The 27,113-nt window shown below is 34.2% G+C and overlaps 1 protein-coding gene and 2 long non-coding RNA genes across 18 annotated transcripts in view; 1 reads left to right on the forward strand and 2 right to left on the reverse strand.

Moving 5' to 3' along the window:
- Positions 1-26,165, forward strand: part of LOC145729490 (uncharacterized) — a 52,101-nt gene extending 25,936 nt beyond the window's left edge. For 9 of the 16 annotated variants that reach the window (XR_014178373.1, XR_014178374.1, XR_014178372.1 and 6 more), the window contains 7 exons: positions 1,614-1,770; positions 18,932-19,007; positions 19,065-19,164; positions 19,230-19,257; positions 19,294-19,324; positions 19,785-19,903; positions 24,780-26,165. This is a non-coding gene — a long non-coding RNA (uncharacterized LOC145729490). Of the gene's footprint in view, positions 1-1,613; positions 1,771-4,272; positions 4,330-18,931; positions 19,008-19,064; positions 19,165-19,229; positions 19,325-19,784; positions 19,904-24,779 lie in introns of all 16 variants that reach the window. The other 7 variants (XR_014178363.1, XR_014178361.1, XR_014178360.1 and 4 more) reach the window with 7 other exon arrangements.
- Positions 3-24,818, reverse strand: Lgr1 (Leucine-rich repeat-containing G protein-coupled receptor 1). The gene is made up of 16 exons (XM_081980255.1): positions 24,688-24,818; positions 8,432-8,757; positions 8,299-8,376; positions 5,533-5,607; positions 5,383-5,448; positions 5,238-5,306; positions 5,111-5,185; positions 3,135-3,252; positions 2,915-3,084; positions 2,663-2,857; positions 2,403-2,562; positions 2,216-2,351; positions 1,926-2,154; positions 998-1,197; positions 739-925; positions 3-682 (listed from the first exon to the last, which is right to left on the reverse strand). Exons 1-16 carry the CDS (start codon positions 24,688-24,690, stop codon positions 508-510), a joined length of 2,262 nt encoding a protein of 753 aa, XP_081836381.1. The 5' UTR covers positions 24,691-24,818; the 3' UTR covers positions 3-507.
- LOC145729498 (uncharacterized) lies at positions 13,257-18,913 on the reverse strand. The gene is made up of 6 exons (XR_014178383.1): positions 18,538-18,913; positions 16,333-16,480; positions 16,033-16,279; positions 13,673-13,849; positions 13,446-13,562; positions 13,257-13,388 (listed from the first exon to the last, which is right to left on the reverse strand). It is a non-coding gene; the product is annotated as an uncharacterized LOC145729498 (long non-coding RNA).
- Positions 26,166-27,113: the final 948 nt, after the last annotated feature.

Below are 27,113 nucleotides of genomic sequence, written 5' to 3' on the forward strand. Positions count from 1 at the left end.
GATTGTTCATATTGAGTCTTTAATATATGAAAAACGTATACAGTAAAGACAGTAGGTGAGATACTTTTAGGGTCGCTTAATTAACCAGCCTTAGAAGTTATCTATGAGTTAAGAATAATAGCTATAAAATTGTGCCTTAAAGTTAATAATCGGTATTTTGTACATTTAAAGGTAGCAGTATACAAGTTTGTAAAACAAAACTTATAAAAATTATTAACACTCTCAAAAGTTGAGAATTTATATATTGTAACATACAGGGTGTACTTGTAAAATATTTAGTTGTTTTGAATGAGACACCCTGTGTATATTAAAGCGCCATTTTTAAACTTGAATAGTCTTTCTTGTATTCGGTGCAGTGGCTTACAACTATAATACTTTAATTTACTAATACTAAAATATGGAATGTAATGAGGAATGAGACGTAATTCTATAAAAGTCACATTTACACACACACACACAGCTTAGGTACAGTATGAGCATAAAATCTCTAATATCGTGTAAATTGAACTACACGTAGGTGTTTGCGCTGTTGCCATCACCTCCATTCTGACAGTTGTTGTTGCAACACTGATGCACCAGAGGCGTGCTAGTGACGTCCTCTTTAGGCAGTAGCGGCAACGGTCTGTTGCTGGTCCCTTCTCGATTTGAGTATTTCCGTGCTTTTGTCTTGCAAAATCCACACCTGTAATCACCGTAGATCAAGCAAAAATTAATTGAAAGTGACTTTGCCAGACTAACTTGGAGACCATTTGGTAGAGGTCGTGCCTGTAGGGGGCTGTCATCAGAGCATACAGGTAGGGATTGGCGCACGCGTTCAACGGATAAAAAAACACCAACAAAATCTTGGATTTGGTAATGTTGATCAAGGGGTAGCCTAAAAGGGCGCACAAACCGAAAAATGCCACCGGGGTGTAGGTGGCAAAGTCTAGAAGAGAGATAGAAGAAATATTTTACTTTACTTATTTTAAGAGGCTTAATGACAGTTGCAACTACCAACCTATAAAAATTAAGAGAGCCATCTTCTTGGCAATGGTCAATTCGCCGTGGTTGTTTGCTCTGCGGGTTTCGTAACCCAAACTGAAGTAAATTTGGGTGTAGCAGAAAACGATAAAGACCAGCGAGATACCGTTTATCACGAAAATACTGTACAAATACGCCTTGTCGAAGATTGATTTCACTTCCATCGGAAGGCAGATACTGGAACGCAAATTAGTTTTATTTTTATTAAATTGTCTGTAAAAGCAGTCTGAATTTTTGATAAGCCCATTACTAATTTTGCCCATCTCTAGAAGAGATCTGTCAAAGTTGTCAATTGTCAATCATGTTTCCCTTATTACCGGCGGTCAGTTGTACTGTTATAATTTTTTTTTAGTTTTGCGGTAATTTAGTGGATTGTTAGTGTTGAAAACCGTTAGCCGAATGTCTAATTAACTTGTTTGATGCAGTTTATAATTTGGAAAGTATCAGTGTAGTGATCTAAACGCATTTTAAAACTAAAACCTGGTGCCCGCTTATGTAGGTTAGTCAAAGAGATGTTATAAGGCCGTTTTGCTCATTTGTAACGTATCTAGTCAAAAAACAAAGACAAGGCATAGAATTATTTTATATTTCAGGTAAATTAACTCCTGAATAGAGCAAAGCAGCATAACACTACGATAGGAGCGGTAGAGGATACGTATAGGTTATGGGTTATAGTCGTCCTTATTTATTCAACTTCTAGAGAGAGACACAACCACCACCGCTGTTGCAGTGTTATCAAGACTTATTAGGGTAAGAATATTTTACTGTTTTTTTTAAATTATGGTTTGATGCAAACTTGCGGTTTAAAAGTTTAAAAGTCCCTGTTACACAGTTATTATTGTATATTAGTTGTCTCAACAAATCGAGTCAGAGGTTGCCATGTCTTTCACAGTAAAATGTCTTACCTAGTGCTGCTGTAGTTGCTAATGCCAAACAAAGGAAAAGTGGCCATTATAACCGAGTAAATCCAACCAACCACCATAATTTGTACGGCAGTGGCCAATCGGATCCTTTTAGTCAAATCTATGGCGTACTTTATAGCAAACCACCTTTCCAAAGTCACTACGGTTAGGGTGTAGATGGAAAGGTGGCCTGCAAACACAGTTAAAAACCCAGCTATTTGACATCCAATACCTGGTTATAAAACAAAATGTCAAACACTAAATATTAGCACAGAAAATCACCAAAAACTGACCATACTGCCAATCGTAGGCGAAATTGAAGTAAGTACCGACCGAATGGTAGTCCATAGTGGCTATGAGCAGTAAATACAATCCCATACACAAATCAGCGAAAGCCAAATTGCAAATGAGGAATCTGCTGACATTTATCTGAAAATTGGACTGTTAAAAAAAAAAAAAACTTCAGAAGCGCCCTCTTACTTCAGTTTTACTGAACCAAATCACGATGATAACGGCAGAGTTTCCCACTACGGCCAAAATAACCACGAACCATACGGAAGACCTTAACAGGGTGAATCCCATAATGTCTTCGCAAGGGTTCAAGTCGTTTGGTTCGGGAGTGCATTGCACGTGTTGTAGCCTGAATTAAGACAAGTTTGGCAACACGAATATAAAAAATCCACATGTGCAGTATTTTTGGAAAACACAGTGCTGTTGTGTCCAAAAGTTCTCAAACTTACGTAAAACTGGTATTTCCACAAAAAAATTCGATATGATGACGAGTAATTTGGGTGGGTACGGGATGAAACTCTCCCATGTCTTCCTCAGTCTCGTCGACAACCATAGGGGGCTGCTGGTCAATCAACTGTCCCACCAAAGAGGTACCCGTCTGTGGTGTGCCAGTAAAATTGATAAACCCCCTTATTTCCTGTCTGCTGATAGAACAAAATTTACTAAACGTTCAGACCCAACTAACCACCTGGGTAACTTACTAATCCACCTGTCTTTTCCGTTTTTTGGGCGTTTCCAGCGCGATTTGGGTCTGTTCGCACATGGTGCGCAGGTCTTTCTGAAAATCGGCGTGTTTGGTGGGGGCGTGCTGTTTCGGGTACTTGAACGCGCAACAGTGAAAATGATGAGTCAGTTTGGCCTTTTTGAGACTCTAAAATACGAAAATTCAGAGAAATTTAAGGTTAGGTGGCTGGGTCTAACCCGTAAATCGTAGAGACTAGGGATGGTGTGCAGGTGTGGAGTGTCGCGGATTTGAAGTACTTCGAGATAGTCTAGTCCTATGAAGGGTAATGTTTTGATTGAGGTTCTTGACAAGTCCCTACAAAGTAACATTATATGTGAATCCATATTTGTGTGTAAATCTCAACACGCAGTAGATCTAGTTTGTAATTGGTCACCACCGAGGGGTAAACCGCTGAGTACAATAATGTCCACTAATTCCTTGTAATGCCCAGTAATTCCTAATAACTCCCAATAACTAACCTAACCTAACAATACCCACTAATTTCCTGAATTACCACGACTAGAGAATCTAAAAAAAACCATTTTTAAATTAAAATAAAGTAAAAATAAGAAAATATGCGTGCAACGATTTAACCAGAAGTAGATATTAACTGCTGCTTAAATGGGACACCTTGTATATTATTGCATTTTTGGATTCTACGTCAAATTCATTAATGTCATACACGTTTCTTTATCTGTTTCTGAGATATTTACCGTTCTATGTGAAATTTCATATTTTCAGTCTCCAGAACAATAATTTTAATTTATACGTATCAGGGAACGTTTTTTTCTTCGTTTTTGTGTTTTGTCGTGTTATTCAAAGTTTGTTCTAAGAGTGGGTGAAGAAAAACGATAAAATATATTATACAGGATGGTCAAAAAAAGAGCTCAACACGTCAGTTCTAAAAAAGACGTTTTCCAAATTTAACACTCCTTATTCTTATAAGTTTGTCTGATTCTCTGTTCAAAATTAAGGTAAGTTTGTATTAGGTCACTTATTTAAAAAAATATTCTTTAAACTGATACTTTGAACCACCCTATAACTGTCAAAATAATCGAGTTATTGAAGGTTAAAGTAGTAGCTGTCAAATTCCGTCAAAACTGTGAAACAACTTGTTGATTTGCAACATAGACTTTTATATGTCAATGGATAGAAAATATAATGGGCTTTCCAAAAATATGGCCGTTTGTATTGATAGGGTGCTTTGTTTGGCCGCCAGAAGGCTGCAAAGCTAACTAAACGTTTTTCTTGACTGTAACCACTCTAACTTCCTTGAGGGATTTTTTTTTAAATCGGTCAGGTACGGCCCTGATATTTGGCTTAAACCTAGCACAGTGTCAAATTAGCCCTAACCAGTCAAAAAGTGTTTCTGGGGCACTCTGCCTGTAAACCGTAAGTAACACGCGTATTTGTAACACTTTGTATATACTTTTATATGTCGATGGACAGCCAATGAAATGAGCTTTGTATATTGACGTAGAAAAGTCGGTTGGTTAGTGGTACCGTTTAGCCACTAGAGGGCGTCAACTTTGACCAATTCTTTTGGTGTATCCTTTTGTTTAATATTCAAAAACCCGTTTAATTGCATTATTTTTGCTAGAGTTTTATACGTCAATGGAGAGCCAATGGAATGCCCTTTCTAAAAAGTTCTTAACATTGATTGATAGGTTAGACGGTTTTGCCGCTAGAGAACGTCAAAGTTGACTATTTTTTTATGACTTTTTTCGTGCATTCTTTTGTTCAATCTTCAATAACTCGTTTATTTGCACCATTTTTAAAGTGTTTTATACGTCAGTGGATAGCCAATGAAATGAGCTTTCTAACAGTCTCCCAATTTGAATGGATAGGTTAGACGGTTTGGCCGCTAGAGGGTCTCAAAGTTGATGGGTTAGGGGTACGGTTTTATCGCCAGAGAACGTGAACATTTTTAAAATTTCATTCCATACATACATACCAAACTTTATTTACGTTTAAATTTGAATGGTAGAAATTATTTTATCAAGTTTTTTCTTTTAATATAATTTAGTCGTTCCCAATTCTATTAATCGTTTTCAAAATACCAATGTACCTGTTTGTACACCATAATGCCCTAGCGGTTTACCCCTCGGTCACCACTGTGTTGAGATTTACATAAATGCTGCACATGTAAACTGTCTCAAATATTACCACTTACAACTCTCTTAAATTGCGCAGTCCTTTAAAGGCAAATTCCTCTAGTTGAGTTAGCTTAGGATTACCCGTTATGTCCCTACATATAAAAACCACTTTACCACACCTTTTCAAACCTTCACTATACTTACAGTTTGCCTATTTGAGATCCATTGAAAGCGTAATCTTCTATGGTGGTAATTTCGTTAAAATTCAAAGTTCTAAACGCAAATAACATTAGTAATTACAATAAAATACAATTTGAATGAAACAATAACTGAGGGGAAACTTACTTACACTTGTTGGGCGGTCACCCTAATCGAGTTGCTGCCCAGTTTAGCTATCTTATTATGGTCCAAGTCCCTAAAAAGCGTTATTTCCTTTTACACGCAGTGTTTACGATGGGCGGGTGCTAAATTTAACTAAATACTTACTATGTACACTTACAGTAAATGAAGGGTGTTTTCGGGCGGCAGAAAAAACAGGGCGGGGACCTCGTACAGGCCAGTGTTGACTATCCTTCTAAAGAATTAAATGTCAATAATTAGGGTAATTGCAAATTAGACAGAAACTCCATTCGTTTTCAAGCTCCATGGAACGAGCAGAGCGTTTTTGATTTGGCAAAACCATAATTTGACCTGAACTGTCAAATTACGTCATCGTGACGTCAAAAAAGCTCTGCTCGCTCCATGGAGCTTGAAAACGAATGCGGCTATAGTTTTGGCGTATTGTTAGGGAATAAGGGCCTATTACACCGACATATTTAAGGCCACCTTAGGCTAGGTTTTAATTTGACTGTGACATTTTCTACATGATCTGTCATAGTCAAATCACAACTTAGCCTAGTGAACCCTATTGTGCTCTTAATTACGTCGGTGTAATCCGCCATAAAACAAAGTGTTGTTGTAAAGACAGAGTGGTAGTTTGTGATTGGTAAAAAAAAAGCAAGCAAGCTGAAAGCTGCTTTTTTTTGACCAATCACAAACTACACTACAAATCTGTCAGCTGAACAACGTTGCCAAAATACAACTTTTGTAGGCAAAAACGTTAATTTTGACTGTTTTTCTGACAGTCTGCACTATAGTGGCCTTTTGGCTGAACTGACTATTTAAGTTTTAATGAAACAATAGACACAAACTGACTTTAGTAACATAAAACAAAATTGAACTTACAGATGTCACTACAAGTATGGTCCATTTATTTTCCCGTGGCGGTTACGTCATCATTTGCCTTTCTTGTCTATTACATGCGTTAATGAATCAGAACGACAAGGCTCGGAAAATCGGCCGCCATTGTTGACAAAAAGTAAACAAAGAGACATTTTTTATTTTTGATGTAAATTTTACAATATTTTAAAGAGTATTTTGATTTAACTTGTTTTTAACTGCGATACTACGTGTGACTAGATAATGTGTGTGTGTTTCGGTAGTCAGTTTTGAAAATGCCACCTTCTTAATACACTTTACAACTATCAAGAGGCCCAGTGAAACATTCTGAAGGAACTAGAGTTTGTGGAACAGAAAAGGATGCCTTTTCTAATAGAAAACACTGTCACAATGAAACAGCCCATATATTTACTTACTCCCAAGAAGAGTTTTTACAAGAACACTACAAAAACCAAGTTTATTCAAGCCAGTGGTTCTCGAAGAAACATGGATATAGAGTAAAGGTGTATTTAGCAGAAGCTGACAAGGTGATTTACCTAATACTATAAAAAGGACTCTGGTAGAGGTATTAATGAGCTGCTAATACTAAATAGCTTTTGTTTCAGGTACCTTTATTTGGCTAATTTGGAGTTTGCTTATCATGCTTTGAAAGGTTCCAAATTTAAAAAGTTCCATTATCAATTGCTCTAAAAGACTCTAAACAAAAGGTGTTCGAAGCTATGGTTATAATGGTGTTGTCAAAATCCATATGCAGAGTGTTGAAAAAACAAATTTCTAATAAGTTTCAGGTAATATTAGAAAGATACAAGTTACTTAATACATAAATTTGATCAAATGCCATTATTTTGCAGAATTAGCCCTTATAAATTTTGCCGTATCTTCTCTGACTATAAAGCTAGAAACAGATGGTGCTATTGTTAAATACTTTTCCATCAGATAGTAGGTTAAATTACTATTTTAATTGTATTATTTACACATTATGAAATATACAACTAAAATCTTTAAAAAGTACACTCAAGTTTCTTTTTTATCTAAGAAGTCTAGTTTTCTTCATTAACAATCATAAAATTAGATAATTTCTTTAACTGAGGTACCTACCTCCTCTTACAATAAATTGAACTGAAATTGGAAAAACATGTTAAATAAATCACACAACAAAACCAAATTGATATGTATTTAATGCTGGGTAAATTTACAAAAGGAAATAAATAAGCAATCTACATCACAAAACCAAGAAGCAAGTTCTTAAAACACCAACAATTCTGTTATAAGTTAAAACACTGCTTTAGGATTTAATAGTCCCCAGGATACACACATTGCCTTTCCTTTCTTCCCAATTTTATGGAATAATTCTGGAAACGTTGGTATTGGGTTGTTAATGACTCGTTTGAATGCACCTATCTGTGATGTTCTTTCCAGATAATTTAAATTGAATGTTGTTGTTGTTCTCAAGCCAAAGTTTGATTGGAACTTTCCGCCTTTGTTTACCACCAAATGTTGCAAGTTTTCCAGTTTGGTGAAGAAAAATCTTAAATTCTATGGTCTCGCAATAACAACACTAATTAATAAACTTAAACAACCCTAAATTAAGTTTTTATTTCTTCTGTTTGTAGTTTTTGGTGTTTTTCAAATTCCTAACCTCAAAATGTTTAGCCGACTGTCAGTTGGGACTGTGCCCTATGTTGCCACATCTTCCACGAGCAGATGTAAACCTGATGTATTGTTGGTTGCAGTAATAAACGGACCGATGAATTATACAGATTTCGAAAAAAGCATTTATTGCATGCAAAACAGATGAGATTCTTAGAATGTTTTTTTTCAAAACAATATAGTTTTCTCATTTTCATCTATAATTGCTTAATGAAAGATAGATATTGTGAGGTTTAAAGGAGGAATTTGTCAATGCGGCAACGTGATTAAAAAGATGGATAGCCTAGCTTGTAATAAACGACGTGCGTAAATTTCAATATGACAGCAGTTGATGACGTAACCGCCACAGGAAAAAAAATGAACCATAAGTAGTAAACTAAACTGTCTGTTCACTTACAATATTCTGAAATGTTTGGAGGTGATTCCTTTCAGCAAACCGTAGGCAATCTTCAATTGGGGTACGTTGTAAATGTATCTGCGACATAAAATAGTTGAATTAGCGTGTTATTTTTAAGGATTTATTTACATACATGGAACTCAAATCGGGAATATCGGCAAACGAGCCCTCCTCAATCACCCTCAAATTGGGTAAATCGTACATCACCACGTCCTGCAGACGCATTTTGTACGGTACCAGCGACTTGTTGATGATTTTCGTGATGTTTTTCGTATCCGATACGATGAGCTTGTTGAGGGTGGTGTTGAGGTTGGAAGGGATGTCAGCCAGCCCGTCGCCGGAACAGTGAATCTCGAAATTGTCCTCGTGCGAGTAGGTCGTGCAGTTGTAGTGTGAGGACGAGCCGTTTCCTCGATTGAAAAAGGATAGAGCTAGCACGAGCACCATATGACGCATGACCTGTTAGAAAAGGAACGCACATAAATTGTCAATAAATCTCTAGGGGTGGGTGCAAAAATATAGATAAATCTGTCGGTGAAATGGAGACGACTAATAATAAGAAATAACGGAAACTTGTAAATGGACGTTGGCATTGTCAGGGGAGCACGTTCTTTATTCGGGGTGACACGCGAAAAGAGAATTAATGGTTTTTAGACGTAAATAAATTTTTAGCCCAGGTTTCTTATGCCCGTATTTATAAACAATGCTTCGCTCGTTTTCAGACTTAGTACAGTTTTTTGTTTTATAAACCTAACTTAACCTCTAAGGCGTACTTCTCTCGTGCTTACATCGAGACTTGCTCAAGTTAGGTATTGACCTGACTTGAGCATTGCTTGGTTTCATTTTTGACGTTTCAAAATCAAAATAAAACTGTCTAAAATTGAAAGTAGAGGGTTTAAAAACTCAAATCAAAACACAATCAAAAAATCAAAAAGTTTGTGGTTTATTTCGTCAACTTTTCAGGAAATAGATACTGTGTAAGTATAGTTACCACAAATTGTTCAAATATAAACCATAGATCTTCAATATAATTAATAATTGCAGTATGGCACAGGATATAGAGGATACAGATGAATTTTTGGAATACATCAATCATGAAAATATGTTACAAAATTATAGACTGTCGAAAAGGTATACACTTGTGGTAAATCCAAAACCGACCATAGGAAAACCGTGTAACTGACAGAGAAACGTAGATAATTGCATGCGTGGGACAAAGACAGTAAACGAAAAAAATACCAAGTAGGCCATATTTTCAATACGCTGTTGCCAAAATCCAATACCGTCGACAAAATTAATTTTGTGGATTTGTTGGATTTTGGCAACAGCGTACTGAAATTATGGCCTACTTGGTATTTTTTTCGTTTACTGTCTTTGTCCCACGCATGCAATTATCTACGTTTCTCTGTCAGTTACACGGTTTTCCTATGGTCGGTTTTGGATTTACCACACCTGTATACGAGATGCAAAAAATCCTCTTCTAGTACTCAGAGACCACGAATTTCAACATCGATATAGGTTTTCAAAAGATTGTGTTCAACATATTATTTTACCTCTTATTAAAAGTGATTTGTTGAAAACAGATAATTGAGGTTTACCAATTTCGCCTATATTTCAACTCCTCATCTTTCTACGTTTCGTAGCAACAGGAAATTTCCAAGTAAGTATGTAATTTTGTATAAGTAGTACATGTTAAATTTTATTACATGGAATAAAATAATAATATATTAAGGCAAGTAAATACTACATAAATAGAGATGTTATTGCTATTTAAGAACGACTTCTTCCATTGTTTTAGGTTGTCTCAGTAAACTTAAGAGGAATAAGCCAATCAACTGTAACTGGGATAATTAAAAGAGTCAGTAAAAGCCTTGCTGAACAAACAGCAAATTTCGTAAAATTTCCTATAGGAGTTGCGGACCAACAAGATAATATTAGAAAATTTTATAAAGTTTCAAGATTTCCTGGAGTTGGTGCATTGATTGCACACACATACCAATTTCTAGTCCTGGTGGTAATAATGCAGAAGTCTTTCGAAACAGGAAAGGTTACTTTTCATTAAATGTTCAGGTTTTTATATAATTATGAATAATAAGTATACTTTCATGTGTATTCATTTAAAAATTAAAGGTAGCTGCTGGACCATCCATGGAGATTCTTGACATTGTTGTGAGGCATCCAGGATCGACTCATGACTCTGTTATCTTTGACAGAAAGTCCAGAAAGGGACCTACAAGGGTTTTTATTAGGTGATAATGGATAGATATCCTTGCAGAAATAATTTATTAACTCCTGTTATTAATCCAGGTTTGTAATAATTTAAATTAAGTTATAAACATATAACTTAAATAATACTTAAAAAATAAATTAATTGTACATAATTTTATATTAACATATACATTTTTGTAGGCAACCCAAATGAAGTAAATTACAATACTGCACACATCAGGACACGAAACATTGTCGAACGGGTGTTTGGAGTTTGGAAAAGGAGATTCCCATGCTTAAGAAGAACATTAACCACTAAATTAGATACTTCTATAGCAATAATTTGTGCATGTGCTGTTTTATACAGGGTGGTCCAGTTTTAAATGTCAACAATTCACCATTCGATAGCCCATCAAAAAATAAGTTAACATGCATTATGTCATTTTTCTGAAAAAGGCTTCCTAAGGAAAATACAGTTCTTCAAATTTCACTTTAAAAAATCGTTTTTTTTTTGTCATAACTGTCAGACCGTTTAATCAAATTTGAAACAAGCACTCTAGAAATTAACACTAATTATATATGACGTTTGCCAAAATTCTCCAGAAGCGTAGATACAGGAAGATGGTTTTCATGTTTTTGCCTTATTTTCTACGTCTTTGGATATTTTTCAAAATTTACAGTTTCTTTTAAATTTATTGCTCACGATGAAAAATTAATTATCTCTTATACAATTCTAATTTGAAACTTCGTTTACGAGATAATTTAATTATTACGATCAAAGACCCAAAACTAACCCAAACCAACTTAAAAATTGTCTTGGAAACGAAAAACTGACTTAAGAAGCTTAAAAAATTTTATTGTAGCCAGTTTTCATAGTTTCCAAATAAACTGAAATTCTTTAGTTGTAAAAATTGATTTCAGAAGATTAAAAATTGTGTTTCTAACCAGTTTTCATACACATCCAGAGACTTTAATATTCAAAATTGACTTGTTTACATAAAAAAACACTTTTTCTAGAATTTATTATTACAAATTCAATCAAATTATAAAAATTGACTTGATCACCAAAAAGTGACATCAGAAACGTAAAATTGTTGCATTTGAAGTAAGTTTTCATAATTTGAAAACAAATTTCAATATTTTAGTCTTGAAAATAGTCTTAGATACAGGACATTGACATTAGATTCATAAAATTGTCTTAAAAACTAACTTTTCGTACTTTTTACTTTGCTGTTGATTTTCTTAGAATTCTGGACTATTTTTAGTGCTTCAGCTTGGAAAATCGAAGTTATTGACATAGCAAACTTAAGAAAACAATTTTTACATTCTCCATAGACTTAAAATATCATTCTAAGCTTTCTTACTATTAAATCGACTTTCTAGACACCTCAGTGCTAAAAATTCAAGTATTTCTTAAAAATCTAGACTGTTTTTAGTGCTTTAAGATGCTTCAATACTATCTTTTGACTAATCAGGCCTAAAAGCCAGTTTGAACACTGTCCATAGTCTTGAAAATGTCATTTCAAGCTTAGCTTCTTTACTATTAAATTTCTACACTCATAGGTGCAATAAATTGTAGTATCTCTAAGAAATTCAGACTGTTTTTAGTGCTTTTTAAGACTGAAAAATCGAGTTTAAGACTATTTCCAAAAGTCAAGTTTCTTCAGTAATAAATGTAAAAAATCTTGGTACCAAATGCTACGATATTAGTCTTGAGAAATAAAATAGTCCGAAAATTTCATTTAATTCTAGTCTTGTTTCAGAAAATTGAGTTGTACACCAATTAAAGTCCTAAAAATAGACTTTTGGACTCTCTTTAGTCCTAGTAAAGTTAGTTTTAACCTTAGAAATCAACTTTTAGATTTATTTTTAGTAGCAAAAAATGAGTTTCATGTAATACAATCTTTGTCTTGATTTCCGGACTGTTTTTAGTTTTTACCGGGAAGGCAGTCTGAAAAAACGAATTATGAGACTATTCCTAGTAGTTAATAGCAAGTTTTTAGACTATTCAGTACAAATTTGGACTCTCACAAGTCTTGAATGTTCAGTTTTACACTATAAAACGAGTTTTTAAATTGAAATTTGGTGGGCTGTATCTTAGGAAACGTTTTTCAGAAAAATTACATAATGCAAGTCAACTTATTTTTTGATTGGCTATCGAATGGTGAATTATTGACACTAAAAAACTGGACCACCCTGTATAATATCGGATTATATCAAGATAACATTAATTTTGAAAATGAGTTATGTGAAGAGTTACCCAGGGATTTACCAGCAATTCGTAATGCTGAAAATAATGAATTGGGATTGATATTTAGACGTAACTTTATACATCAACGTTTAAAACAAAAAAACATAAACAAAAGTGTATCCCGTTTAAAATGATGCACACATAATACATAATATTGGAGACCGTTGGAGATACAAAGTTGGTTAAATGGAAGTTACTAGAAAAGAACATTTTTGGAATAAAAGTCTGCTTGGTTTTCACCCTATATGAACGAAACGGTACTGATTTAAAAACTTTTAAACTCGGATTATTTTTTAAGCCATTTTTAAGCCAGTCTGCAACTTTTCTTCCATTCAAGCAACATTTTATTTCTTACGTGATATAATATAAACTAGAAATTAGTGATAATTATTATTTTTATAATGTTCAAGCTGTAACTTGGCAAGCTCATCCTCTGCTTTTGTCTTTTCCCTTTTGGCATCTGCTTCTTCCCTTTCTGCTTGAACTTTTTGAAAAAGTTGTTGTTCGACTTTCATTTTTATTTGATGAAGTTCAGCTTGTTGTTCAATGGCGTCATTGAGCTTCCGCAGTCTTGCATTGGCTCCACTTTGAATTATAGAACATTTTCGGTTACGAAAGGGAGTTGTTGGCGCTTAAATTATGCACCAATATATTATTTGAAATATACTCTCATTTTTACATTTGCTACCTTTTTTTAATATAGGTGAAACATTTTCTTTAAGAACGAATGTATTATTGCAATAGCCACTTGAGTTCTCATCTTTATTCTTTTCTTGTGTAACAATGGCATCAACATCAATTTGTTCTGGTTGTGAAATAAAATGTTATAATTATTATTATAATCAGTTTAGTCAACAAACAATATTATCAAAGACAAAAACTGTAACCTACAGTAAAAAGCAAAAGACAAACTACCTTTAGTTTCCGTTTCTTTTATGTAAGTAGCTGTGCTATCCCAGGGGCAAGAAAGAATTACATCCGCATATGGGGCAGCCACATCAACTGCCTCCATAACTGGATCATTGGGGATGTCTAGAGGTGGGCCTCCTCCAGTTGCTAGTCCGTGAAATGTTTGTGTTTTGTCTTCTTTTTCTACGATATAAAATTATACAGGGTGCTCCAGTTTTAAGTGTCAATAAATCACCATTTGCTAGCTAATCAAAAAATAAGTTGACATGCATTATGTCATTTGACACAAACCTCCAAAGTTATATATTAGCTTGTCTGTGATGTTACTCAAAATTGACAAAAATGTCTAATTGGGTTATTGTGTTTTTTACTTTAAAATAGTTCAAAAGTATTCAAATCTGGTCATCTGTGAGGTTTACGAGTTAATTTTTGACACTGAATATTAGTCAATAGTCAAAAAACAGGATTTTTGGACTAATGTTTACTGGCGTTCAATTTTTTTGACTATAGGTAGTGTAAAACTGATCATTCAATTCAAACTTTTTTTTTGTATTCAATTAAACATTTTGGACTAATTTAATTCTAAAAATTAGCGTTTAAGACTAATATCGTAGAATTTTTAATGCCAAATTTGTTTACTACTATACAAATAGTTTAAAATTTGATTTTTCAGTCTTAAATCACAGTGAAGCGTCTAGAAGTCAATTTAATACTGACAAAGCGTGAAATGGCATGATTAAGCCTATGGAAAATGTTAAAATAGTTTTTTAAGTCTGCTATGTCAAAAACTTGGTGAAGATAACCTTAATACGTACTTGATTTTCCAAGCTGAAAGCAGTTTTAAAGCCCTAAAAATAGTCCAGAATTCTAAGAAAATAAAAAGCAAAGTAAGAAAACTTGAAAAGTTAGTCTTCAAGTCAATTTTCATGAATCTAATGTCAATATCCTGTATGTGCTGACTATTTTCAAGACTAAAATATTGAAATGTATTTTCAAATTATGAAAACTTGCTTTAAGTGCAAATTTAAAGCTTTTTATGTCACTTTTCATTGGTACAGAGCCACTTTTTGGTGTCCAAGTCAATTTTCAAGGTTGAAATGTGTGAATTTGTAGTCAAAAATTCTAGATAAAGTAGTTTTTCATGGCTACAAGTCAATTTTCACTACTAAAGTTTTTCAACTTATCTGAAAACTATAACGACTGACTACAAAGACGCCTCTAAAGTCAATTTTCACAGTTTCCAAGTCAATTGTCAAGGCTAAAGTCTTTCAATTTGTATGAAAACTGGTTACAAAGACAATTTTTAAGCCTCTCAAGTCAATTTTCACCGTTTCAAAGTAAATTTACTGGTTTCTAAGTCAATTTTCAAAACTAAAGTCTTTCAATTTGTTTGGAAACTATGAAAACTATGTCCAAAGACGTTTTTTAAGCTTCTTAAGTGAATTTTCACTGTTTTCAAGAAAACTTTTAAGTTGGGTTGGGTTTGTTTTGAACGTATTAACTCAATTATCTCGTAAACAAAGTTTCAAATCAGAATTTTATAAGAGATACTTATTTTGTAAATTGAACAAGTAAAAAAATATTTTTGAAAAATATACAGTGACGTAGAGAATGAAGCAGAAACATGAAAACCATCTTTCTGTATTGGGCCTATCCCACATATCATAAATTTTTGTTTTAATGACTGGAATCGAAAGAATAGAATCAAAAAACTAATTTTTCATATTCTTGAAGAAAAAATTATGGTCGTAAATGTTCCTACATTAGTTTGAATTTGTCCATTAAATTTAAATGATCTGTTTTGGCGCGCATGTGACGTACGTAATTCTGGGCGATTTTATTGGCTGTTGCACGCCAAATGTTTCACTTCTTGTCGCTGATTGGTTGATAGTGTAGTACGTCACCGGCGGCGGGCGTTTTAAACATGAGATTAATGTAGTTTTTATCATCATTTTTTTCTATTTAGACTTAATATTTTTGAAAACAAAAAAATACGTGTATAATATTTTCAATCCGTCTTTGTAGTTATGAAATAAAAAAAAATTGTGGGACAGGCCCTTTACACCACTGGACAGTTTCGACAAACGTCATTAACATCACATAATGAGTATTAATTGCACATATATTTGTTATAAATTTGATTAAAATATTGCTCCAGCGGTCTGACAGTTATGACAAGTAACCGATTTTTTAAACTAAACTTTTATGGACTGTATATTTTCCTTGGGAAGCATTTTTCAGGAAAATGACATCTATGTATGTTAACTTATTTTTTGATGGGCTATCGAATGGTGAATTATTGACATTTAAAACTGGACCACCCTGTATAGAGCAACCCACATAAACATTTCTATTGATCATCTTACTTCTGTTTTAAATTATTCCACAGGTTCTCAAGTTGGACAGCATTCCTGGGCACAGTTATTATAGATCCTTGAGAATTATACTCTGTAGCAATTTTTGTCCATTCTGCTTGTTTTTTTTTTGTACAGTTGCTGCGTCGGTTCGTTTGTCCTCCACTAATTTTTGTTTGTCTATTAAATTAACCAACAAAAGCTTTCTCTTTTTGGGTATAGGCTGTTATTTTAGGCATCAAAAAATTTCTTTATGATCCTATAGGCATATAGATGGTAAAGATATGTATAAAATTATTGTTGAATACGTACCTCAAGGAAAATAGTAAATATTTTAAAAAGAAAACCACCAAACCAAACCAAATTCAAATAACTTACAATCAACGCTCAAACAACTTCCGCGTTCCAGGTAAATTGCCAAACATTTTTGATATTGGCAATGAAGGTAACACGAAAGTTACTAGAAAATGAAGTTAAAAAATTAAAAATTACTAGCAAAACTATCTTTGGTTATGCTTTGCCGAGAATTACCGAAGTTTTGTTTATAAAACTTGGGTCGTACTTTGCGAAGTTGTACTTGAGTATGAGATTGAGATTCGGTTATAAATACGGGCATTAGCTATTTTGCTTAGTCTACATGTGCAGCTTAAATTCCAGAGGACAGTCAGTGATTGGTCAAAAAAGCAGCTTGCTGCTTTTTTTGACCAATCACGATCTTACAACTTATCAACTGTGAAATAACCACTGGATACAGCTAAAAACCAAATTTTGACTTTTAATAAAAACCCCAATCAAAGGTACTATTATTTGTTCCCACTGAATGTACGTAAATGAAAAAAAAAAATGAAATCCGCAATTTGGGCTTATTGACAAACACGTGGCATTGGCGTAACAAACGTTGAATAGCGGTTGTAAATCCGCCCTTAACTTCGCTCAACAACCTTATCGCAATATGCGTGCGTATATGAAAAAGACAATCAAAATGCACATATATTTTCCGAACAGTTGGGAGTTTTATTATCTCCGCTTATATTGAATTTTGTTTTAAAAAAAAACCGCATATAAAATTTTTATCTCTCCGGCACGGATATAACTGAACCAAATCAGTCCTTGTACGTTGTTTAGATAGTTAATTTAGAGCAATTATCACCTTAGCAGTAAATAACCCGGCTTGACTGTTTGTTTTCGTGTCACATGCATCGCATTCTGTACGAATCCAAACAGTCTGGAAGTCGCAAAAACAATTTTTTACTTATCACACTTGTAATAATAAATACATATTAAACTAGAAAAGGGTACAAGTGACAACGTTGCAGTGGTAATGTCTGCAACTGTCAGCAGTGTCATACTTACTATATAGAGCAACGTTGCCTTTCATCCCTTAACACACCGCCCTCTGTACAAGAAAGCCTAGAATGTCACTTTTAATGGCGGCGTTAGCGGTTTTCGTTTTGTACACAAACCTATGCAGATGCAGTAGAAAATATGTTTTTTTCTTAAATTTTTTCGTGTAGTTTATTGCAAGTTGTGAGTGAAAAATCAAAGAAAGGTTCATTCCTGATACAGATATGTATAGATAGAGCTTTTTATACCCAATAAAGTCCAGCCAAAGCAAGTTTGGTTAGAACCCTTTGTCCTGGAAAGTACAACAAACTAGTGTAAAAACTGCTCAAAGAAAATTTGGAAATCCTTGAAGCTAGGTAAGCAAAACTGGTAAATGGGTTTTATATTATTACCAAGACCTTTCTTTTAAAATGTAAATGTGCCAATGGAACTTCTAAAAGCTGTCCTGTTTCTTCAGAGTAAACCTTTGTTGCTCTCAAAATGCAGGCGACCTCAAAATGTAACTCACATACCTATGTATGTAAGAGGCAATAAGTTTACTGAATGAGAAAGCATATTGTACTTACCACTGAGTATTGTGTTGGAGTAAAATCATTCCAGTTCAAAGCTTTCAACCACTGTTGGGTTCTTTGGAAAGTAAAAGACTGACACTTTTGGGCCTTTCACCAAATTGCTTTTACAATTTGGCAAACAAAGAAAATTTCAATTCAATTCAAAAACTCAATTTCCACAATACAAACAAATGCAAACTGTCAACCACTATTTCGGCCATATTGGAATTTTTGGCATGCACCTTCTTGGCTTTCTTGTACAGAGGGCGGTGCTTAACACATTTGACAGTTAAGCAATCTATAACAGCATTAACAACCTACTAAACATTATTAATATCAATTGACGCCAAAATCGACATAAATGCCTGGCTATACTCGATCAAAATTACTAAAAGGATTGATTGGACTTTATTAGTAGGTTTTATCCGACCGTGACAGCAAATTGGATTTTTATATGATGGTTTGGTGTCCCCGACGCGGTGTAAAGTGCGGTTTTATGTATATAATTAATGACGAAAGCCATGGAATGTTTGCTCAAGAGAAATGGGCTAATAAAGTCTCTGTGCTCTTTCAAAAAAATGTTTTGTTGTTCAAAGGGTGATAAATTACTTAGGCTGTTTACCTTTTGTTAGGGACTATCTCACGCGTGTATTAAATACAATCAAGTGTCCAATTTCCGTCAAAACTATCTCACTTTTGGTTTAATCCTCTGGTATTCGGTGAAACGACGCGCACTAAATTCAGAGATTTGCGTAAATCACCACATTTCTGGACGGTTAAGTGATATGTTATTTCTATTTATGGGTGTTGATAATAATAATCGCTTTAATACCTCCGCGGTGCTAACGTAAAAACACTCCAAATCACAGATAAGATCTTAATAAAATTATCCAGTTCAATACACACATATTGTGTCAGCATGTTTTCTCTACACTGATTTTAATCCTTGAAAACTAATAACACTTTCTTAGAAAACCACCTGGGAATGATTGACTATGACAACAATGTAATTTTAGGTATTGGTAGAGTAAACTCTGGCAACACCGCTCCACCACTGTCACCCGTCAAACATTTTGAAGTGTTCTGTCAGTGGTGCGGTTTTTCGTGAACTCTTCCAGTAATTTTGAATTTAATTCACTGTGTTTTTAGATTTGTGTGCTGTATAAATTAGTAAGGTTTTCTCCGGAAAGTCCTAGCGAGGTACTAATAAGCTGATAAAAGGTCTTCAATTGAAAGATAGTTGTAACTGGTGAGGTTTTGTTTTTTTGTTTATCAATCCCAATACTCTGACCGGTTTTCGAACCTTCGTTCCAGTATAGTCAACTGGATGCCAGAAATGATTGTTGTTGTTGGTTTTCTGTCTTTAATTGAAGTTCAGCCGATGAAATCCTCTTGATAGAGCTCTAACGGTGAGTCAAAGCTTTTCTGTTCGAATTAATGAAAAAATACCTGTAAAGTCGTTAATTGAGAGTAAATTAATGGTTGTAAGGATGAGTTATTGGGATTTGCAAATCCGTGTACATAGCGAGTGGGTTTGGAAAAAACCAGAGTATATCATTACCAGGAATATAAGCATTATGTGTCACGTAAAAAGCAAATTAGGACAGCAATAAGTTTCAAAGCCCAAACGTTCATTCTTTTAAATTACAAAACCTCAAATAACCACTTTTTGAGTTTTGCGGTGACGTCACCTAGTTCCTATTGGTTCAAATTCAATGATGACAGTACCTAGCTTCACAGCGGCAACGTTGTTCCAAAATGTCATTTTTGTTGATCAATTGTCAAAACTTTGCGTCAAGCCGAGTTGAAGCGTTGTTTGTTGTTTTGTGCGGAGTTTTCCAGTTTAATTTATGGTTTTTTTATTTGTAGGATATGTAAACCAGTCAAGTTTTTGCCGAAAAGTTGTTGCAAGGTGCCAAAGATGTCTAATGGGCTTATTATTGAAGATCAGCCGGTTGTTCTGCTCGATGCCATTTGCTTTACAATATGTAAGTAGTAGTGGTCCTTTTTTAGCTTAAAATTTGTTTAAAAAGCTTAATCATTTACGTGATTTTTGTATGATTGGATTTTGCACATACAAAGCAGGAAAAGTAATAATTTGATTAGTCAAAACAAGCGTACATTCGGTCGTTTTTTGTGCTTGGGTAAACCAGATTCATAATCCTGATTGTTTTTTAACTGAATTATGCTTTTTCTGTGTTATTTTGGTTGAAATATGAGATTTTTCCGTCTTTTTTTGCATAAAAAGCTATGTTGGACAAAATTCAAATTTGACAGCTTAGGTAAAACGACAGCGCCACCCTATGCTCACTCGTGGAACTACTAGTAGCCACATACTTAAAAACTCCCCAAACAGTAAAACTTTTGATGGTTTTTTGTTATCGATATCAATCAAGTGGTTTGTTTAACCTGTCTGATTAGTGATTGGCATCAGTATCTAGTTTACACACACTTGGTACTGATTTCGGTCAGTTTTGTTTCAATGGAATTTTCCATTGTCGTACGTTTCACACGTGTCCTGATTGGTTTCCCATCTGTGGCAAAACAACGTTTATATTTTGTTGACAATACGAATTACCGAAACACTCTGATTTATGTATTTAGATCTAAATAATATACAAATGTTTCAAATTAACAACGACATGGTAATAGGGAAGTGAGTATTTCAAGTTATATTTAACTCGGCCATCTTGTAACATCCAACGTAGTTTACGATATAACGCGTTCTTTTGTGTGTCTCCGTCTAATTCTTGTCGTAAATTGTAATAAAACTCCAACAATAATAGTTTAGAAGGTTTCGGCCTTCTCGTTTATCATCGTTTAAAGAGTAACACGATCCAGTTTGATTAGCAAACTAGAATGCTGCGAAATTGTAGACCAATTGAAAACGTTATCCGTGTGATTTTAACCCAATTACTAAAGAAAATATTGAGAGGGGGGTTGTCATTAATAAAATTGCTGTCCGCGTGCAATCCACCCTTTGAGGGGGGTCGGGGGGCGGCTGTGACGTAAACAATACAATGAAGTGGATGGAATCCCACTGATATAATCCAGGGGTTGATCGTTACGTCATCAGACTAGTTCACTCCGAAGCACAATTGAATTTACTCTGTCTAGAAATGTGAAAGGAAATCAGATTGTTCCGTATTATCCGATTAATCTAATAATTAGTGAGCACATCTTGACTTTCTAACTTATTTAATGACTTTTTTGTACCGGGTGACCCAATAAGAATGTTCCTTGACCATATCTCGGGAACCGTTTGTCGTATGATTTTGGGGTAAAAAATTTGTTAGGTAAATCGGCCATGAAGAATCGCTGGAAAATATTTTCAAGTTCTAAAAATTACCACCAGAGGCCGGAACTATCATCTTAAATTTTTAAGTTTCATTTTCTATAAATTTTGCACAATAAACTAGAGTTTTTTTTTTAATTTTTAAAGCGAAGCAATTTATCTATCATTTTCGTAAAAAACAAATTTTTGTTATTTCAAAAATAAAGATGGCGTGAGGTGTTCAATTGTTTTTGCAATAACCTGTTTTAACTTCTTAACGGTTTGACCAATTTCAACAAATTTGGTATTGTTGAAAAGAGAATTTCTTGAGGAATAAGAATCAACCAAAATATAGTTAATTTAGTTGAATCTTTCTGCGTTAGAGGGCTACTTTTGACACCATGACTCAAATTCCAAAAAAAATAAACAAATGGAATGATATGACTTTTTCTTTATGAAAAAGTAGCCAAATAATATCCAAATAGGCCAGTGAAAACCGTTTTTCAAATTCTAGTTTCTAACCTGAAATATTGAGAAAATGAGATTATGAGAAATAGTCGAGGAACAGTCTTATAGGCTAAGCCATTTTTTTTGAAACTTTCTTTTTCTGGCTTTAAATGTTAGATATAATCCAGCAGCATTTCTGGACGAATGTTATGGCTTTTGACTGTCACTTGTCAAAATGTGTTACTCCAAGTACACAAACAAACTTTCTAAACAGTCTAAGAAAAAAGTTTAACAGTGGCAACGCTGTTAAGAACTGTCATCTGTCACTTATGTTAAACTTAGAAGGGCGGTGTTGCCACTATGTACTGCATTTTCAATGGTTGAAATTCCGCACGCGAGGATTCTGATTTATTTATCAAACAAAAATAACTGGATTTTCCTGTAAACCGCCTTCGAATTGACTCGAACATCCTAATTAGCTATTTTTACAAACAATTTGCAAATAGAAAAATGCGTCTCCGGAATCGAAATTTGCACTTTCATTTAATAGGACGCGGTTAAAAACCGTTTTTCTCTTCATGTTTGAGTGATAATTTAATTAGGCCGTGCGCTGGACGAAACTAGACAAACACGACCAGTTTATCTAAAAGTTTATCAGGAAGAAAATTTGGATTTGTTTCTCGTATGTGACTCCAATTTTAATCGGAGTTAAGTCCACCGCCAACATCCATAAATCAACCGGTTAACTAGAATGTTTGCTGTTGCCTTCTGGAAATAAATCACTAGCGACTTACCAATATAAACAAAAAGGAATTAGGTGGTGACGACAAATGGTTTCGTATAGTGTTTCAATGTGATGCTTGACGAAGTCAGTGTTACAGATTTTCATTTAAGTTATGACATTAGTGACAAATATCACGTGGTTTTAAAGAATAACTTAGCTAGACAATCACGTGACCACTGTCAAAATAATTGTCATAAATCTCAGAAACACTTGTTATATCGAATACTGCCAGAAAACTTATCTGTAAATCCTGATTTTTGCTGAACTTTTTAGTACAGTGTGACGTTGGTGACAGTGGTCACGTGGTTTAGCTAACGGTCACGTGATAATCATCAATGGGGTCATCAACCATTTTTTTTTTATTTTGTTAATCGATAGCGCTTCAAAAAATATTTAACAGTTTTAACACGTATTTTTTGTTTTCGGTTAGAAGCATTTAAATCTAAGAAAAATGACAATAAAAATTTTATTTGGTTGTTTCATCCTATACAGGTGTGGTAAATCCAAAACCGACCATAGGAAAACCGTGTAACTGACAGAGAAACGTAGATAATTGCATGCGTGGGACAAAGACCGAAAACGAAAAAAATACCAAGTAGGCCATATTTTCACTACGCTGTTGCCAAAATCCAATACCAATCCAATACATTTTGTCGACGGTGTTGGATTGTGGCAACAGCGTACTGAAAATATGGCCTACTTGGTATTTTTTTTCGTTTTCTGTCTTTGTCCCACGCATGCAATTATCTACGTATCTCTGTCAGTTACACGGTTTTCCTATGGTTGGTTTTGGATTTACCACACCTGTATACGTTGTATCCCGTTTGACGTCATAAGGGGACTAGTTTTTGACGTAAAACGGTGTTCGCTGTTTCTTTTCAGCTTAGCGATCCTCGAGCGAAATAGAGTATATGAACGTACGTCGGATATTAGCAGTCGCCAGTCGACAATGAAAGCACTGAAAACTGACACTACTGACAGTTGACACAGTTCTCTCTTTCTCTCTCAGATTTCCTTCCTTCCAATGAAATGCAAGTGGTAACACCGGCAACCGGCAATACACAATGTGCTTAAGAATGTAGAATTCCACCTACGTTAGCATATTGAAGTGTCCCATACATACGTCACGCACAGGGTTGTGCCAAGCTCAATTTAGTATTTAATCAGCTTTTTTATAAAAAAAAACTAGTGGCGTAGAGTTTAAAATTATCAGCCAAAACAAATTTTTAAACAGGAAACTTTACAATATTATTGTTTTGAACGGAAAATTGGACTATAGTTGATGACCCCATTTTTTTGAGTCAATGTCATAAGTGATATGTTTTTTTTTGTTTTGAGGGTGGTACCACCTAATTTTTATTTCACTTTTTCAAAGAGTAGTACTACATAAATTGTCTTTTTTACTACAGTACCTCATAACAAATTTTTAGTATAGCCTCCACAAAGACAGTGCACTCAAAAGCTTTTACATTTTTTAAATAAAACTTCCATTTCTTCTATTCTTTTGGGACGCAACATAACTTTTTTGGAGCCCTCTCCGTATTTGTTTGGTGGTTTTAGGGTTCGGCGCGGTTAAAACGTGTCCCCGTTGGCGTTTTCGCTCATTTAGCCGAATCTAAAAAAGCTGTATCACAGCTGAAAAAAGTCTGAAAGTATAGGGCGTTAGGGCGCGATAATAATAACGAAAGGATTTTTTCATTTCGCGTATATCCGACCATTTTCACTGCTATTGGAGGTGTTTGTGGCACGAACACTCTAGTTTATGTGTCTTAGACAGTTCAACGTGACTTTTTTTAATTATACTTTAATCCATTTTCTCAAATGGATTAGTTTTGGGGGTGTGTTTTTAGGGTAGCGAGTTACAACACCGGTTGACCTCCAGGCAAATACAAAAGGTTAGTTAAACCGACTTTACATATAAATGGGGATGCCTAACTAGCAACATCCCACTTTAGTGTAAAACAATACTACTTGTTGAAACTAGAGAGAGAAATTTTGTTCTTTTTGGACACTTATTTGCGTGATAATCTTTCAGACTATATACCGTGTGTAATTAGAATAACAATTCAAGACTATAACCTCCAGAGGGTGTAATAATAGCGTTAAGAATGAAAATTGAAAAGTTTTATGGAAATATGAAAAGCTCGCGTGTTTTGTAGGTGAAAACTAAAGGTCTGTTGCAGGCGTATAATTATTATCAGGATTACAATCTAGATTTAACAATGCACCGATAAATGGGTTAAAAAAAACAATTTTTTATTACTTACCATCTATATTGAAATTATTAAGTCCCAACCAATGTACAACGCACACTCAATTAACTAACATTATAACGTGAATTTAATTTAATTTTTTATAGAAACGGGATTTTTCTGGACGCGCGTAACGCGTTTGGCGGCCGATTTGAAACTTGTACAAAGCGCGCCAGATCACTTCTTCAAAGCTGGAAAAAATTGCGACGCAAGCGCTGTTTCCGGTTCCCGGGAGTCAGTGAACTCGAAACGTTTCGCAATTGGTCGAACAGTAAAAAGGGAAATGGAGCATTGTCAGCCAATCAGCTAGGATTTGAGCTAACACGTAATTGGTTTGCTGAACTATGACGTTTTGAGTTCATTGACAAAATGGTGACTAACTATACTAATTTGGAATAATGTATTTTATATTCATTTTACGTTTATGGTTTGAAAGTATTTCACACACACAAGTTGTTTTCCAGTGCTGTCATCTGTGGTAAAGACGGCTAAACTAAGACGGGAATAAAAGATGGCATTGACATTTTTGTCTGCTGGCAAAAGAAAGTACTCTTTTGGAAAAGCATAGTGAATGACATGAGTAACTCTTTCCATTAATCGGTTCTGAAAATTTCAAATCATATCAACAATTTCAACTTTCAAATATTTTAAAACTCACCACTTTTCCATGTTTGTTGATGTAAAGTGGCACTCTCAACACTGACTAAATTCGTGCCTACAACAATAAAGGCAACAAATACGCATACAATAACCAAACGGGTCATTATCAAATTTTGTTTACAATGTTCAGATCAAGGCAGTTTACTGATTTAGTGGTCTCTTTCCAAAGCTTTTATATTGAAGTACTTGCGAATAGACTGGTTAATCCCCGTTAAAAATGTTTTCTTTTGAAACGGAGAGGTTATCAAAGGTCTTGTTGGGATGTCACAATTGTTGTTCAAATAACATAACTAATCTTAGCTTCTTTCCGAGTAACAAATGACTACAATATGAATGAATCATTAGTCCTGTTTTGTGAGTTACATGGTTATGATTGTAGTGTTTTTAAAACTTGCATAAGAAAGAGGGGTAAGGAAGAAAGTTGGCAAAAAAGTAGATTAATGCTTGCACAACACTAGAAAACATTATTCTGGTTGGGTGGTATGTTACGACTAATAAAAGCTGTCTTGGTTAAAGAAAGAATACATTATTTCTGCTAGGGAAGCATTAATCAGCATACTGGTATCCGTGTATTTCCTATTGTATTTTATTATTTATTATTATGCTGTACTTAACTGTAACATATGTTTAATATTTTATTAAGTAATGATATGTAAGATTATATTTAAGACGTAGATTTGTATTACGATATCTTTACGTCGGCTGTAACACTGTATACTACACAGCTTTTCATAACAATTTGCTTTGTCGTAAAGTTCTATTATTCTGTTTGCTTCAGTTTGTTATTTTATTTGTTATGTAACTATTTCAAATTAAAATGGTCTGAGAAACAACAGTTGTTTTTATTAGCCTTTTTTTTAATTATTCTCTCTTATTCTTTCATTCACCATATATACAAGAAAACTAAATTTAGCTCTTGCCCCAAAAATTGCCGAGATATAAAAATAAAAGCATTATTTGAGAGCGGCACTACGTAACCAAAAGTTGTTTCTCTTTGAGAGTGGTATCACGTAATGAAAATGTCTTTACTTTTAAGGGTGGCACCACCAAACTATTTTTTCTTTACAATTTGAGAGCGGCACTACGAAATTGTTTCTTTTTTTTTGAGAGTGGTACTACGTAATCATTTTTTTTTTACTTTCAAGAGTGGCACTACAAAACTATTTTTTCTTTACAGAAAATTTGAGAACAGCATTACGTAATCAAAAATTGTTTCCCTTTGAGAGTGAAATCACATAATCAAAATTTCTTTACTTTTAAGGGTGGCACCACCAAACTATTTTTCCTTTACAGAAAATTTGAGAGCGGCACTACGTAATTAAGTTGTTTCTTTTTACGTAATCAATTTTTTTTTTTACTTTCAAGGGTGGCACTACAAAACTATTTTATCTTTACAGAAAATTTGAGAACCGCATTACGTAATCAAAAGTTGTTTCCCTGTGAGAGTGGAACCACGTAATCAAAATTTCTTTACTTTTAAGGGTGGCACCACCAAACTATTTTTTCTTTACAGAAAATTTGAGAGCGGCACTACATAACTAAAAGTTGTTTCTTTTTGAGAGTGGTACCACGTACTCAAAATTTCTTTACTCTTAAGGGTGGCACTACATAACTATTTTTTCTTTACAGAAAACTAGAGAGCGCCACTCCGTAACCAAAAATTGTTTCTCTTTAAGAGTGGAACCACGTAATCAAAATTTCTTTACTTTAAGGGTGGCACCATCTAACTATTTCTTCTTTACAGAAAATTTGAAAACTTTGTACTATGTAACCAAAAGTTG

The sequence above is a fragment of the Ips typographus genome, linkage group LG5 (genome assembly GCF_016097725.1).
Source record: "Ips typographus isolate SLU linkage group LG5, UJ_Ityp_2.0, whole genome shotgun sequence".
NCBI lineage: Eukaryota > Metazoa > Arthropoda > Insecta > Coleoptera > Curculionidae > Ips > Ips typographus.

Excerpts from the sequence above, each read along its gene's own strand:
- Lgr1 (XM_081980255.1), bottom strand. Across the intron at positions 5,608-8,298 it reads TCCAAACATTTCAGAATATT|AAGGATAGTCAACACTGGCC; the intron begins GTAAGTGAACAG and ends TTAATTCTTTAG. Across the intron at positions 5,186-5,237 it reads GGATCTCAAATAGGCAAACT|GGACATAACGGGTAATCCTA; the intron begins GTAAGTATAGTG and ends TTTTATATGTAG.